General features: G+C 45.6%; 1 protein-coding gene across 2 annotated transcripts in view; it reads right to left on the bottom strand.

Annotated features, from left to right (window-relative positions):
• Positions 1–13,167, bottom strand: part of MDC1 (mediator of DNA damage checkpoint 1) — a 174,678-nt gene that overhangs the window by 135,263 nt on the left and 26,248 nt on the right. For both annotated transcript variants that reach the window (XM_086920828.1, XM_086920829.1), the window contains exon 2: positions 7,710–7,831. In XM_086920828.1, coding sequence (XP_086776954.1) covers positions 7,710–7,830 — 121 coding nt within the window. In that variant the 5' untranslated portion in view covers position 7,831. The remainder of the gene's footprint in view (positions 1–7,709; positions 7,832–13,167) is intronic.

The raw sequence follows: 13,167 nt of genomic DNA, 5'->3' as shown, positions 1-13,167 counted from the left end.
GAGCTGCGAGGGCTCCGACCCCGCGACCCGTCCCTCGACCTCCTATGGGACCGGGACCTGGAGCCGCGCGGGGCCGACTGCCGGATTTCCCGTCGCTGGCGGGACCGCTCCCGCCTAGCTTTAGACATCAGGGCCCAGCAGTCGGAGCAGGTGCGGTCGTCGTGGTCGAGGCCTAAACATTTGAGACACCGGCGATGGGTGTCGGTAACCGACATCGGTCGGTCGCACCTGGAACAGGGTTTAAACCCGGGCATCCCTACCGGCACCGTAGGAGTTGAAGACTCGAGTAGAGAAATGATCAAAAAGATCAAAAAGTTTAGTCAAAAAAGACTAAGGGGAAGAGCTTCTCCGGATCTGCGCTAGCTGGCGCGTAAAAAAGAAGAACTGATGTCAGCGCGCATGGGCGGTGTCTATGTACTCCGACGAAGTCATTCCGGCGCTAACTACGCCGACGATGGACGCGGAGCAGCGGGCGACGCCTGCCGGCGCGCAGTGGTAATGCTACGCAAAATTTTCCGGATCCAGTCTGACGCCTGGGGATATTCTAAGGTAAGGAATCTATCAGTAACGTGTCTCTTTCAGATCTGCGGGCCACCAGGAGTCGTCCCAGGCGGATGGGGATGGTCCGAGGATGAGGACCTCTGTCTTGTCTGAGTTCAGTTTCAGACGGCTGAGTTTCATCCATTCTGTGACGTTCTTCATTCCTTCCTGGAGGCGGAGTTTGGTGGCGGTTGGGTCTTTGGTGAGGGAGAATATCAGCTGGGTGTCGTCAGCGTATGAAATGATGTTGAGGTTGTATTTGCGTGCGATGGTGGCGAGGGGGCTCATGTAGCTATTAAAGAGGGTTGGGCTGAGTGATGAGCCTTGGGGTACGCCGCAGATGATCTCGGTGGCCGCGGAGCGAAAGGGAGGGAGGCGGACTCGCTGGGTTCTGTCGGAGAGGAAAGAGGTGATCAAGTCCAGGGCTTGTCTGGGCGCCGAAGCTGTTGTGTATATCGGCGATCTTGCGGTGGAAGAACGTGGCGAGGGAGTTGCAGAGGTCTTGTGACGGTGTGATGTCGTTGCTGTTGGAGTTAGGATTGAAGAGCTCTTTTACGATGTTGAAGAGTTCCTTGCTGTTGTGTGTGTTGTTGTCCAGTCGTTCTGTGAAAGATGTCTTTTTGGTGGTGCGGATCAGCTAGTGGTGTTTGCGGGTGGCGTTCTTGAGGGCCGTCATGTCTTCTGTTCGCGGCGCCAGGTTTTGTCAAGGGCTCTGCATGATTTCATGGATTCTTTGAGGTCGTCGGTGAACCATGTTGTTTTCCTGTTGCCGGTCTTGCCTGGTGGGTTCTTCAGTGGTGCAAGGGAGTCGGCGCAGTTGACTATCCACTGTGTGAGGTTGCGGGCTGCGTCGTCGGTGTTCGTGGTGGTGATGGGTGGTTTCTGGCTCAGTGATGTGGTTAGCTGTTCTGCGGTGATTTTGCTACAGCATCTGCAGGGGATCTGTAGTGGGCGGTGGTGGTATGTGGTCTTCTCAAAGGTGAAGTGGATGCAGCTGTGGTCGGTCCAGTGTAGTCCGGTGGAGTGGCTGAAGGCAACGTGGCTGCTGGCAGAGAAGACTGGGTCGAGCGTGTGGCCGGCGTGGTGGGTGGGGGTGTTCACCAGTTGCTTGAGTCCGAGGTTGGCGAGGTTTTCGAGCAGGGTGGTGGTGTTGCTGTCGTTGTTGTTCTCCAGGTGGAAGTTCAGGTCCCCTAGGAGGATGTCGTCTGATGAGGCGAGGGCGTGTGGGGTGATGAAGTCGGCGATGACTTCACTGAATTGTGTGCGTGGGCCCGGGGGTTCGTAGAAGAGGGTTCCTCTGAGGGTTTTCTTGGGGGTCAGTGTGGATCTGGAAGTGTAGGTGTTCGGCGGTGGTGAGGGCATCTTCGGAGTTGGTCGTGGTGTTCCTGTAGATGATGGCGATGATGGCATTTACATTACCACGTTTCACAAGTAATCTCCCAGTGCTGTCTCTCCCCACCCACTCACCCTCGCCCTTCTCAACACTGCTCCAGAATGTTTATGAGTAATGTGGTTTCTGCTCGAGACCAAGATGGCTGGGCTATTGTGACTTCTCAGCCCTCATGGGATTTGTTGGAAATAATGGTTTCTTTCCTTAGTTCCTAGGAAGGGATAGTCTTCATAAATGGGTTCTCCTTTTCAATGGGCCTTGATCTTTGTGCAAAAGCACAGTTCTGACCACCTAGTTCTTAGACGTTTGGTGCCACTGATCATTAACACATTTGTCTAGCAGAGATATATTTTCTGGTACTACAGGGATCAGGAAAATGCTGAAAGCCATGATGCCCCGCAATTACTGTTCTGTCCTGTCCTTATGCTTCAAGGAAAGAGGACACCCCTTATAGGAAACCACTTGCCTGCTTCTGTGTGCACGAAGGATCCTAAGAAAAAAACTTCCTTGAAGCGTATTCAGAGATGACTCAATGATACTCCAGAAGTTAGGTACCTCACTTGAGTAAACAAGAATGGCTTCCTGTGCTTTTCTGAAATTGTTGAGGTTTTAATAGTCAATAACTTGTTTTCCAAGGTGAGTAGCTACCACTGCTATGGACCCTGGGGGATACTGCAGGTTGAACGAAAATACCCAGAACTGTTATGCTTGAGCTCCCAGTGAAAAAATTCAAATATTTCCTGTGAGTTGTGTCCACTGGAGAGTGGAAATAAGTGTCCTGAAAGTTTGTTGTATAGCCCAATGTTACTTACCTGTAACAATCCATTTGCAGTTTGCAATGCTGTAGATTCAATTCACCTGCTGTTCACACTCCTGTTACAAGTTGTTTTTCTTTAAAGAAGGGTTTTCGTTCGAGGTCATGTGTGATATCTCCCACAACGCATCAGGACACAGACCCTGCACTTTAGACTGTATTTTCCCCTCCACGACTAAGTAGATTTGTGGAGATGTATGTGAACTGCAGACAGAATACGTATCAAGCAAATAAAGAAGTGTTAGTGATGTTATCATGTGTGACTGAAAGCTCACTTCCAATATTCAGCACTGCAAGCTGCAATGTAACTGTTACCGATAAGTAGCATTTTACGTATACAGGACATGCTGCTATAGCACAAGCTGTTTTAGTATGTATTTGTGGTCACTAAGTGCTACTGTTCTGACCAGTAGGTAAGCTCTACTTTTTAAAGGTGCGGCAAGTATGAACAGTATTTTGTATTGTGGCTGCCAAGGGTTGTATGTTGAGACTACTTCAACAATGCAAATGTCTTCCATTCAGCTTCATGATACACTAATGTATCAGGCTTTCTAGCCTAATTTAGTAAACGCATATGTTCCTGATGAAGCTCTAAATAACCAAACTTTAAGACCTCCGGTGCCAAATGGCAAGGTTGGATACCTTAAGGTTTGTATGTACTAATTGTCCCTAACATTGTGTGAGCAAATCTGGCCAAAGCTATAACTTCACATGATGGTGAATGGACATTTCTAGAAGCAACAAGAACCAAGTTGGAGACCTCTCTTTGGGGTTATGAGAATTCGCATCACTGGCGCTTGCTGCATTTTTCTAATTGCATACAGAATCAGCAGTAACTACTACAGCTATACTTTTTGTAAAATCTCTGTACTGTAGTGATCCCAAAAGGCATTCTTTGAATTGCTCATGAGCGACACTTACCAGAAATCTAAGATTGGGCCCAATGTAGTAGGCGACTTTCAGGTCTATTGTTGCCATTATCTCCCACGTGGAGTAGTGAAATGGCAAACTGCAGCATTGTCATTTTGAAGAGATTGGACTATGCTATCGGCTGAGGACCCAAAGGTCGAGGATTGGCTGCAAAATGTCATTCTTTTGGGGAATGAGGAGGTCAAGTAAATATATACTCTTTGTCCCCTGTTGCTTCTTTGAGAAGTAGTGATTTCACCTCGGACATGGTGGTAGGTTAGAAGATGGGGTGTGGAATTCCAAGCAGTAGCCATGGATGATGATGGGAGAGCATGCACTGATCTGAGGTTATGTCCTCCCAATGTGGGAGACATTCACCCATCTTTCACTTGACAGATGTTGGCAGGTTGGGGGAAGGCAAGGAGGGTGATTATTTGGTCAAGAGAGGTCTCTACTGTTTGTACCTCTGTCCTTAGTGCGGCCATGAGACAGAATCAGCATTTACTGAAGCTGTTCCTCATTCTCTTCCAAGGCTTCTTGCTGTACTTCTGTTTAGGATATTGGTGTGCTTTAACCTACAAGCAAGTGCATCCACTGCTCCCCCACCATAAGGAAGGTCTAGAGGGAGACTTTTGCCTTTGAGCCCCACCACCTCAGCGTGTAAGTCTCGATCTTCGAACAAAGTAATCGGAGCATTTGCTTAAGTACCAAAGATTGCACATATCCTGAAAAGGGTAGGCCACTGAGTAGACTTGGCTAAACATTTTCCTAATAGGCGTAAGTTGGGATTAAAATCTTTATTTTCTACCTGCTCCTAGAAAAGGGCTAGATAAATGCCCCAAATTATTTCCTACTTCGTTTTTAAAATCCGACTTTATGGTGAAATCAGACTTCCCATAACAAACAGAAATGTAACTATGTAAAAATCTACTTTAGACAGACTTAGCCAGAAATAGCTTAAAACCAGCTCCGCCACTCATCAAACATTCAGAGCTGGAGTACATCCTTGGCTGGGAGATCTAACAACTGTGGGTTAGAGAACAATGACCGTCCTCTGAGCCCAAGAAAGGCTAATGGATGTTAACTGATGAAACCTTAACAGGAACTAGCTATCTAGGAGAGGACAAGGGCAGTTATCAGAAGAAAGGGCCGCTTTAGTGGTACTGCTTGACTTGAAGATGCAATGGAGGTCTTCTCCTATTGTCTCCAATCACAGAGTTAACAGGGTGTGGGGATGGGATCCACCTATCACAACTCCAGAGCTGGAATATGCATTCTTGGCTAGCAGAGTTAACGCCCCTGGCTCAGAGAGCAATGGCTTGCCTTGGAGTCTAAAAAAGGCCAGTTGGTGCGAACAGCAGACACCTAGCAATAATTAGCTCTTTTGGAGTGGACAGGAACAGTTGGCAGAACAAAGAGCAGCATTAACCTACCTCTTTTAACATGGAGATGCCACAGAGGGATTCTCCAATTCATCCCCAGGACCCTTCTACACCGTCTGACTCCAGTGGCCAAAAAGCTACATACAGGTCTGTGTTTTGCCGGCTGCGTCCTACCATGTGGAAACAGTAGATCCTGGGTACATTTTTATAGTAAGGCAAAAGGAAAGTGCTGCGAAAGGAAGTGGGTGGTACCATTTCTCCAGTTACTAACAAGTGCATAGAAAAGATCTGACACCTCAACCACCAACTCTTCAGAACATTTATGGACACAACAAGACTTTTTATAAAATGTGCGACCTTCCTGGAAGAGGAATCCTGACTTCTGTTGGAAGAAGAGGACTTGCACAAAGGTTTCTGGATCAAGATGGCACCCATGGACTAGAACTGCTCTCCAATGGTCCAGCAGTTTGCCTTCTTTTTTCCTGCTTCAGGGACCCAGAAGGACTCCCGATACTAATTTTACTAAAGAGGCATAGGTCCTGCTGGCTGGAGAGACATTGAGCCTACCATGAGGAGCTAGGGGCTGCAGGAGAGACTAGAAGAAGCTTCCCAGCAGCTGGAGACTACCTCTGAAGGTAAAACCTTTGACTGGGAACATGCTTGCTGTATCAGACTTCTGCTCCATTATAGTCTGCCTGAAATTGCCCCTAGGCCCTGTTCCACAGTGAACTGTTATTTTACATAGTGCTTGACTTCGCTGGAATAGTCTGTAATGGTACACTATGATCACGAGAACATGAATGGTTCCAGCAGTTTGGAGCAGGAAGGTTTGGGAGCGGAGAGGCACAGGGCAAGTGGTGGTCCTGAAGTTTGTTGATCTGTCGAAATCTGCAGTGTTGCAAAGAGTGATTATTTGGACATTGTTTTCTGTCAGCCGGGCACCACACTTGATAAGAGGTTAAGAAAGACAAGAAACACAGGTCCAGGAGAGAGAGAAAAGTGACTTCTTTGCTCCTAAACAACTTCCTACTAAGAGTGACGGAGAGCTTGGAGCAACTTGTGTGAAGCGGACAGATGTTGAGACTCTGTTGATGACAGCTATGAAGAAATTACAAATGAGAGCTAGTCATGTGGAAAAGAAGGTTTTGCGGGCAGACAGTAAACTGGAGGAAATGCAAGCACAACTAGAGGCAGCACATCTAGGTTTGGGGATAGTGCATCAGCTACATGAGATAAGGAGACCTGGTGAAGGTTTCAAAACTGTGCATCTTGAGTTACCTGCTATCCTAGTGGATGGCGATCTGATGGCAGTAGTGCAATCATTTCTACCAGAGGAGGTGCATGAAGGAGAATCCCTTGCTGCTCTCAGTGATCTTAAAGTGGTGCGACCATCCACTAGAGACAACACCTGGTAGATTTGCAGAGCCGAACTGAGCCATCCCTGGAACTTGAGGGCTTACAAAGGAAGTCTATCATGGAGAAGAGCAAAGTTCTACTTTTTCCTGACCAGAGAACAAGAAACCAGTTAGGGTGCAAGAACTAAAGTAAGCTCATATGGAATGAGGCTTTGGTGTGAGCTCGGCCAGGCTGAAGCTAGTCCAGAAGTGAGACACATTTACAGATGCTTCTTAGAGGTTTCTGGAAGACATTTGGTGGATATTTTTATCAAAGGGTGGAAGGCGCACTCGTTGAGATATCGCAAAAACAGTCTTTTTAGTCCAAAAGGGTTCACTTCTTTATTTCGGTAATTAAACCATGCAAAACATACAGCCAACGCGTTTCGTTACGTGATGGAACTTCGTCAGGGCATGAAAGTAACTGTGTTACAACCACTAGTAGAAAAACCCATGTAATGGGACTCTCCGAAGATTGCCACCTGCTCCAATAGGCGATAGCCGTTAAAAATTAAGCTTGCCACAACTTAAGTCAAATGAAGCTTCGAGGGTACACGAAAAAGCATACAGTTTCAGCCCCTATGTAATATATCCACTGATAAAAGGAATTTAAAAAAACAGGGATACGCTTAGTTCGGCTCCCACGTAGAGATGAAGGCTTGCAGAATAGTATATCCCTTGGAACATCACAATACGACAGAAGGTAAGAGCTTATTCAGCTCTCATGTAGTAGTCCAGGCTGGCGGAAAACAATATCCAAACAGACATTAGTCATCGAACAGAGCAAGCACCTAATATCGGCACCTGTGCGGCAATACGAGCTTAATACAATACGACATCCCTCGGCATAGTAACAGGGAGATACCTGATGCCATGGATAACACGGCCTTCTCCTACAAATATTGCCCAATGCCACCACACTGTGGGCATAGGGGGGCTGGAGGGGTGTTGGGATACCTGGCATGGTATACGGAGGACATTTTTTCCCTTGCTCGTATTTTGAGGTTATAGTTTGGTTCATTTTCATGCTGTGCTCCCTCCTCACACAGGTATTAATTAGGTCTGCTAACCAAGAAGCTTGTTAGAAGCAATCTGGAGTTACTGCACAACCTGCAGAACAAGGAAAACGTGATTATCTAGAAGGTGTCTAAAGGTAGCACACTGGAAAAATGGTGTGCAACATTAGACTCAATTTGTGAAAGGGGGGAGCTTGTGCTGAATAGTAGGTTATTTTATCCTATCTAATCAGGACAATGGCACCTTGGTTCCGTGGCACTCACCTCGCTCTGGTCCATGTGCACCGCTGCAAAGGCGGAGCTTCCCAACGGGCTCTTGGCTTAACTCTGAACCATTGGAGCTGAGCAGTGTGTCGTCCCAGTCCAAAAGCTGTGTCTGTTCCATGCTGTGAAACGGGAGAACAAAAAAAATAATTTTAGAACCTCAATAATGTATTACATAATAGTATGCAAAAAACAGTTAAGTATTGAACTTTGCACGATTATGGTAACACCACTGCCTAGCACTGAACAAGTAACCTAGCATCAGATATGATGGTAATTCAGCACCACCTTAAACAAGTCACTGACCTCGGGATCAGCATAGCCCCTGATAGATGAAAACAGAAAACAGCTTCCCAATATTATAACCTTTGTAATATACCGGGTTATTAGCTAAGGGGCTAAGAACCCACCTCAAGTTATATTCACAGTACTTGTCAGGGTGAACCACTAAAACCTTTAAATAAACCAGAGCTCAACCCGCTGGTGGCTCTGGCACAGAGCAGACAGGCTTAACTTGGAGGCAATGTGTGGAGTATTTATGTAGCACTATAACAGTAATACATTCGAATTGCAAAACAATAAAAAAAGAAATCAATATTAAATAAACAAAATGATAAATATCCAAGAAGGTGACTAGAGAGATGAATTTTTAAAGTTTTAGGTAGAAATAGCATCAAGAAGCACAAAGTGTTGTTGATAGTCAATGGTCACTGAGAGAATATGGTCCAGGCACAATTTAACACTGACCATGATGAAGCGAGGGTCGGATACACTGATCAGGTTTGTCCTGGTCAATGATTTTACCTTCCAACATTAGTCCTTTAAGTCCCATTCTATCACAGTACACTACTAAAGCCCCCCAGTACCTCACAGGAGGTACTTAGAGACTCACAGGGTGGCAGGCAGAGGCCAACAGGAGGGTCCTGTCCAGGTCCAGCTGCTACTGGTCAGCTGGGCAGTTGAAGGACAAGACCTCTTGTAGCTTATTGCGTATGTGTAGGTTTCAGAGGAAGTCAGCCTTATGATCCTTCGAAAGCCACTTTTTTGAACTGGGTGCAAGAGAGAGAGCTGGTCCCACTCAACTTAAGCTCTGAGAACTGGTGGTGCATGTGGGGAGTGTACTATGGTAATCCTATTGTCCTCATCAGAAACATACGTTTGAAAGAGGGTCTCAGGGCATGTTTATAGACCAATACATAGACACAAACCCCAAGGGATACACTAACAGAAACAAACAAGCATTTCCAATTCAATAGGTCTCGCATTATTAAAGTTTAAACTATTGGCATTGTAAATGACAATGCCTTTTATTAATTTGTTTTTAAAACCTGCAATTGGTGCATCAACACGCACTTTGAACGTATAGTCCTTGCTTACGATGAGCAAGGCTGGCAGTAAAAGAGACGCCAGACTTGCTTCTCATAAGCATGGACTATAAGTACAAAGTGCTTGTTTATGCACCGATGCAAAGGAATAAAAGGCATTGTCATTTACAAGGCCAATAGCTCAAACTTTAATAATGCGAGACCTATTGCATTGGAAATGCTTGTTAGATTTTGTGAATGAGCTGCAACTTGCTGAATATGGCTCAAGAAGAGAAATTACCCAAGAATGTGCGCAGGGATGTTTTGGCCATAAAAAGAGCAGATGGCCTTCAACAGAGGCAGTGTCAGAAAGGTCTAAAGGGAACGAACAATATTAGCATAGGTGCCCATGTTGATCAAACGTGTTTTTATTTTACTCCTACCTATTTTATCATTATATTTTTTTCTTTTTTGCTGCAATTGTTGATTTGCTTGTTTTTCTACAACATATTGACTGCTCAATGTCTACTATTGTGTTATATTGTTCCTCGTCTATAAACAGTTTACTTCAGGGCCTAATGAGAAAAAAAAAACGTAATTGCGAAACACACGCGCGCGCTACAGCAAGGCGTGTCATTGCTCTCATGTATTTTGTTTACTCACAACTATCACTTTTACCTTATGTAAGTTAATGTCTGCTTTTGTAATATGTTCACGTGTTATGTTCTCCTCATGTATCAGTTCTGTTCCTAGTGTGAAGCGCTCTGACGCCTCGGGGTAAAGTCCGTAGTACATAAAAATGCATAAATAAATAAAGTAATTGGTAAACATGCGCATTCTTCCAGCTTTGTATCTCACTCCTACCAATGTACTTCTAGCCCGTAATTGCGAAACACACGCGCGCGCTACAGCAAGACGTGTCATTGCTCTCACGTATTTTGTTTACTCACAACTATCACTTTTACCTTATGTAAGCTAGCGCCTGCTTTTGTAATATGTTCACGTGTTATGTTCTCCTCATGTATCAGTTCTGTTCCTAGTGTAAAGCGCTCTGACGCCTCGGGGTAAAGTCCGTAGTACATAAAAATGCATAAAGAAATAAATAAAGTAATTGGTAAACATGCGCATTCTCCCAGCTTGTATCTCACTCCTACCATTGTACTTCTCTGTATCGATAAAGACACACGCGTGCGCGCTACAGCAAGACGTGTCATTGCTCTCACGTATTTTGTTTACTCACAACTATCACTTTTACCTTATGTAAGTTAACGTCTGCTTTTGTAATATGTTCATGTGTTATGTTCTCCTCATGTATCAGTTCTGTTCCTAGTGTGAAGCGCTCTGACGCCTCGGTAAAGTCCGTAGTACATAAAAATGCATAAATAAATAAATGAATTAATTGGTAAATATGCACATTCTTACAGCTTGTATCTCACTCCTACCATTGTACTTCTCTGTATCGATAAAGACACACCCGTGCGCGCTACAGCAAGGCGTGTCATTTCGAAGCCCGTAATTGCTAAACACACGCGCACGCGCTACAGCAAGGCGTGTCATTTCTCTTACCATGCCTGTAGCTCTGTTGCTCCTCCTACGGCCTATTGGTGTCGGTTACGAGCTTCATGCGCGCAATAGACACCAATAGGCCATGGGAGGAGCAATGCTCGCGGAAAAAGCCAATAGATTTAAGTCTTTCATTATGGAAACAACGCCAAGGCCAATGAAGTAACAGTAAACAAAAAAGGACACGCACAAGCATTTTACTGTGAAAAGTGGCTCTGAAAACCCCTTTTTTTGTTTACAAAATGCCTCGCGCTGCGCGAAGCACTGCTATGCAGTGCAACGCTAGGCGCGAGACCTAAAAATGTCTATGGGTCTGTAGAATCAACTATACGTCCTGTTCAAGACACAACTAAGCAGTGAAGAATAGCATGCTCCTGTGTATACTAGAGGCACAGCATGATATCACCAGGGTATAAAAAGTACCCGTCAGTTACCGTTCAATACCACCATTGTCATCATATGGGTTCTCCTCACACCAAGGAGAAAATGCTTGCAGCCACTAAGTGTTGGAGTGGTGCAAATCAGTCTGACCCTGTGCCTCCTGGGAACAGTCCAGCCCGAACTGCCAAGCCATGTCTTCCCTGGACCGGAAACAAGCATCCTGGGACCGGTTTCGGATTCATAATCCTCATCAGTCAGGCTATCTTGAATCCAGTGGCCACGTGAGCAAGGGACTCACGTCTGAGCATACCCTGCCAACTTAGGGCGAACAAAGCAAAACTAAAGGGGATGATGGACGGAGCGTTTGAGCAAATCAAACACTCACCACCAGTCAACTGATCTGGGTTTAATCCATCACCATTCTTTAGCTCACTCAGCCACCCCAGTTCAGACATGGCCATATGCAAATCAGTCTGACCCTGTGCCTCATGGGTCTATTCTAAGATGACCATTCCTGCATGACTTGCAGCATTTGCATTCCTCTTTTAGCTTGCCCCTTCTACTCCCACTCAATTCTCACATCTCCTCACAGTCCCCAAGTCGTCTTTCCTTTGCCATTTACTGTCTCCTCTCTCCTTCCATTCTCTGCAATTCCATGTGTCTTCTTTTCACTTCACTGTCTGACGCACCCATCCTCGCGCCCTCCTGCACCTTCAATTTCTCCCCATCTTCATCTCCCTTCTTTATTATGTCTCGCCCCACCCCATCCCCGGTCTTCGCTCTCTTCCATTCACCATCTGTCACCCGTCCTTTCCCCTCCTCCTTTCACTCAGTCATTCCATTCTTACCCCTCCTTCATTCGCCACTGCCTCTGACCCTTCTGTTATTTTCTTTCCTACTCTCGTTTCTATCAGTTCTCCTTCTCCAGACCTTTCCCTCTTTGCTATCTCACCCCTCGCTACTCTCCTGTCCTCTCCTCCATTCTCTTCATCGGGTCTTTCTCCAATGTCCCCTCTCAGTGCCAGTAGGTGGCATTTGCAGCTGTGTCGTTTATGTCCTTTGCCTGGCCGCTCCTCCCTCAGTCTCAGGTAATATAGTTTTTACTCTAGAGCATCATTACTGCACGCGACCCGACGTCAGTGGCCTGCATATGTACCTGGGTGCTGTGTAAGCAAGATTTACACTTCCCAGCCTCTTACAAAATTATTTTTCTTTTCCTCCTCACATGCAGTTAGGGTTTCAGTACCATCCGTCTGAAGGTGAAATATATCAAACAATTTAAGAACAGTAGATGTTGTAGCACCCAGGATAACGTAGGTGCTTCATGGCTAAATACTTATAAGGACCCAAAGGGGAGACCTGTTGGCTATACTTGTTTTGATTGGGGCAGGGTTTTAGGTCTCAGGGCAGTGGAAGGGTTTGTGGTAGTTTTAGGGACAGAGAGGGGTATGTTTTAGGGCTCTGAGCAGGGGTCGTTTATGGTAGAGGGGCAGGGCTTTAGGCCTCAGGAATGAAGGGGGTAGTTTTAAGTGCAGGACTGGTTTTAGGCCTCATTGCGCGGGGCAAGATAGGGGTTAGAATTTTAGGGCTTAGGGCAGGGGGGTCGTGGATAGGTGATCTTAACCATGAAACCCACTTACCGTTCATGACTTTACAACAAAATTACATGGTAAAGGAATCCGTAGTTAAGAAGCACTTGTTGTCCGGGCTATGTGGTAGAGGCACGAGTGGTTTAACCTTGGGCGCCTCTGTCATACAACACAGGGGAACCATTTCACTGCCAGTGGAGAGGTGAATACTTACAGAAAGGCCTCCAGAGGCTTTAGAGAGGCAAACAGTCATGTTTCTAAAGTCGCTTTTCTGTAATAGCTAGACAAAAAACGATTACATTGGATTTTGCTTAAAAAGTCCTGAAAACATTTCTCTAGCTGTTAGCAAACTGAAATTAGCATCACGTGGTGTTAAAATGTAATCCAGCATTTCCTTAAGGAAGCAGCCAGTCTTGCTATAATGAAAATAACTTTTACACGTTTTTGCTATAAGGACATGTGAAATATTATACTTCTAAATAGCCTATTTTTAAATTCAGGGCCTACCGCAAGTGTGATATTTAAACAAAAGGTTTAGGCCTGTAAAAAGGGTTTATTTTGACAGGTTGAATTTACAGTCTAAACCCACATAGCCTGGCTGCTGGTGGAAGAGCTACAGCC

This window comes from Lissotriton vulgaris, chromosome 5 (genome assembly GCF_964263255.1).
Source record: "Lissotriton vulgaris chromosome 5, aLisVul1.2, whole genome shotgun sequence".
Taxonomy (NCBI): domain Eukaryota; kingdom Metazoa; phylum Chordata; class Amphibia; order Caudata; family Salamandridae; genus Lissotriton; species Lissotriton vulgaris.
This window is presented reverse-complemented; position numbering and strand designations above follow the sequence as displayed.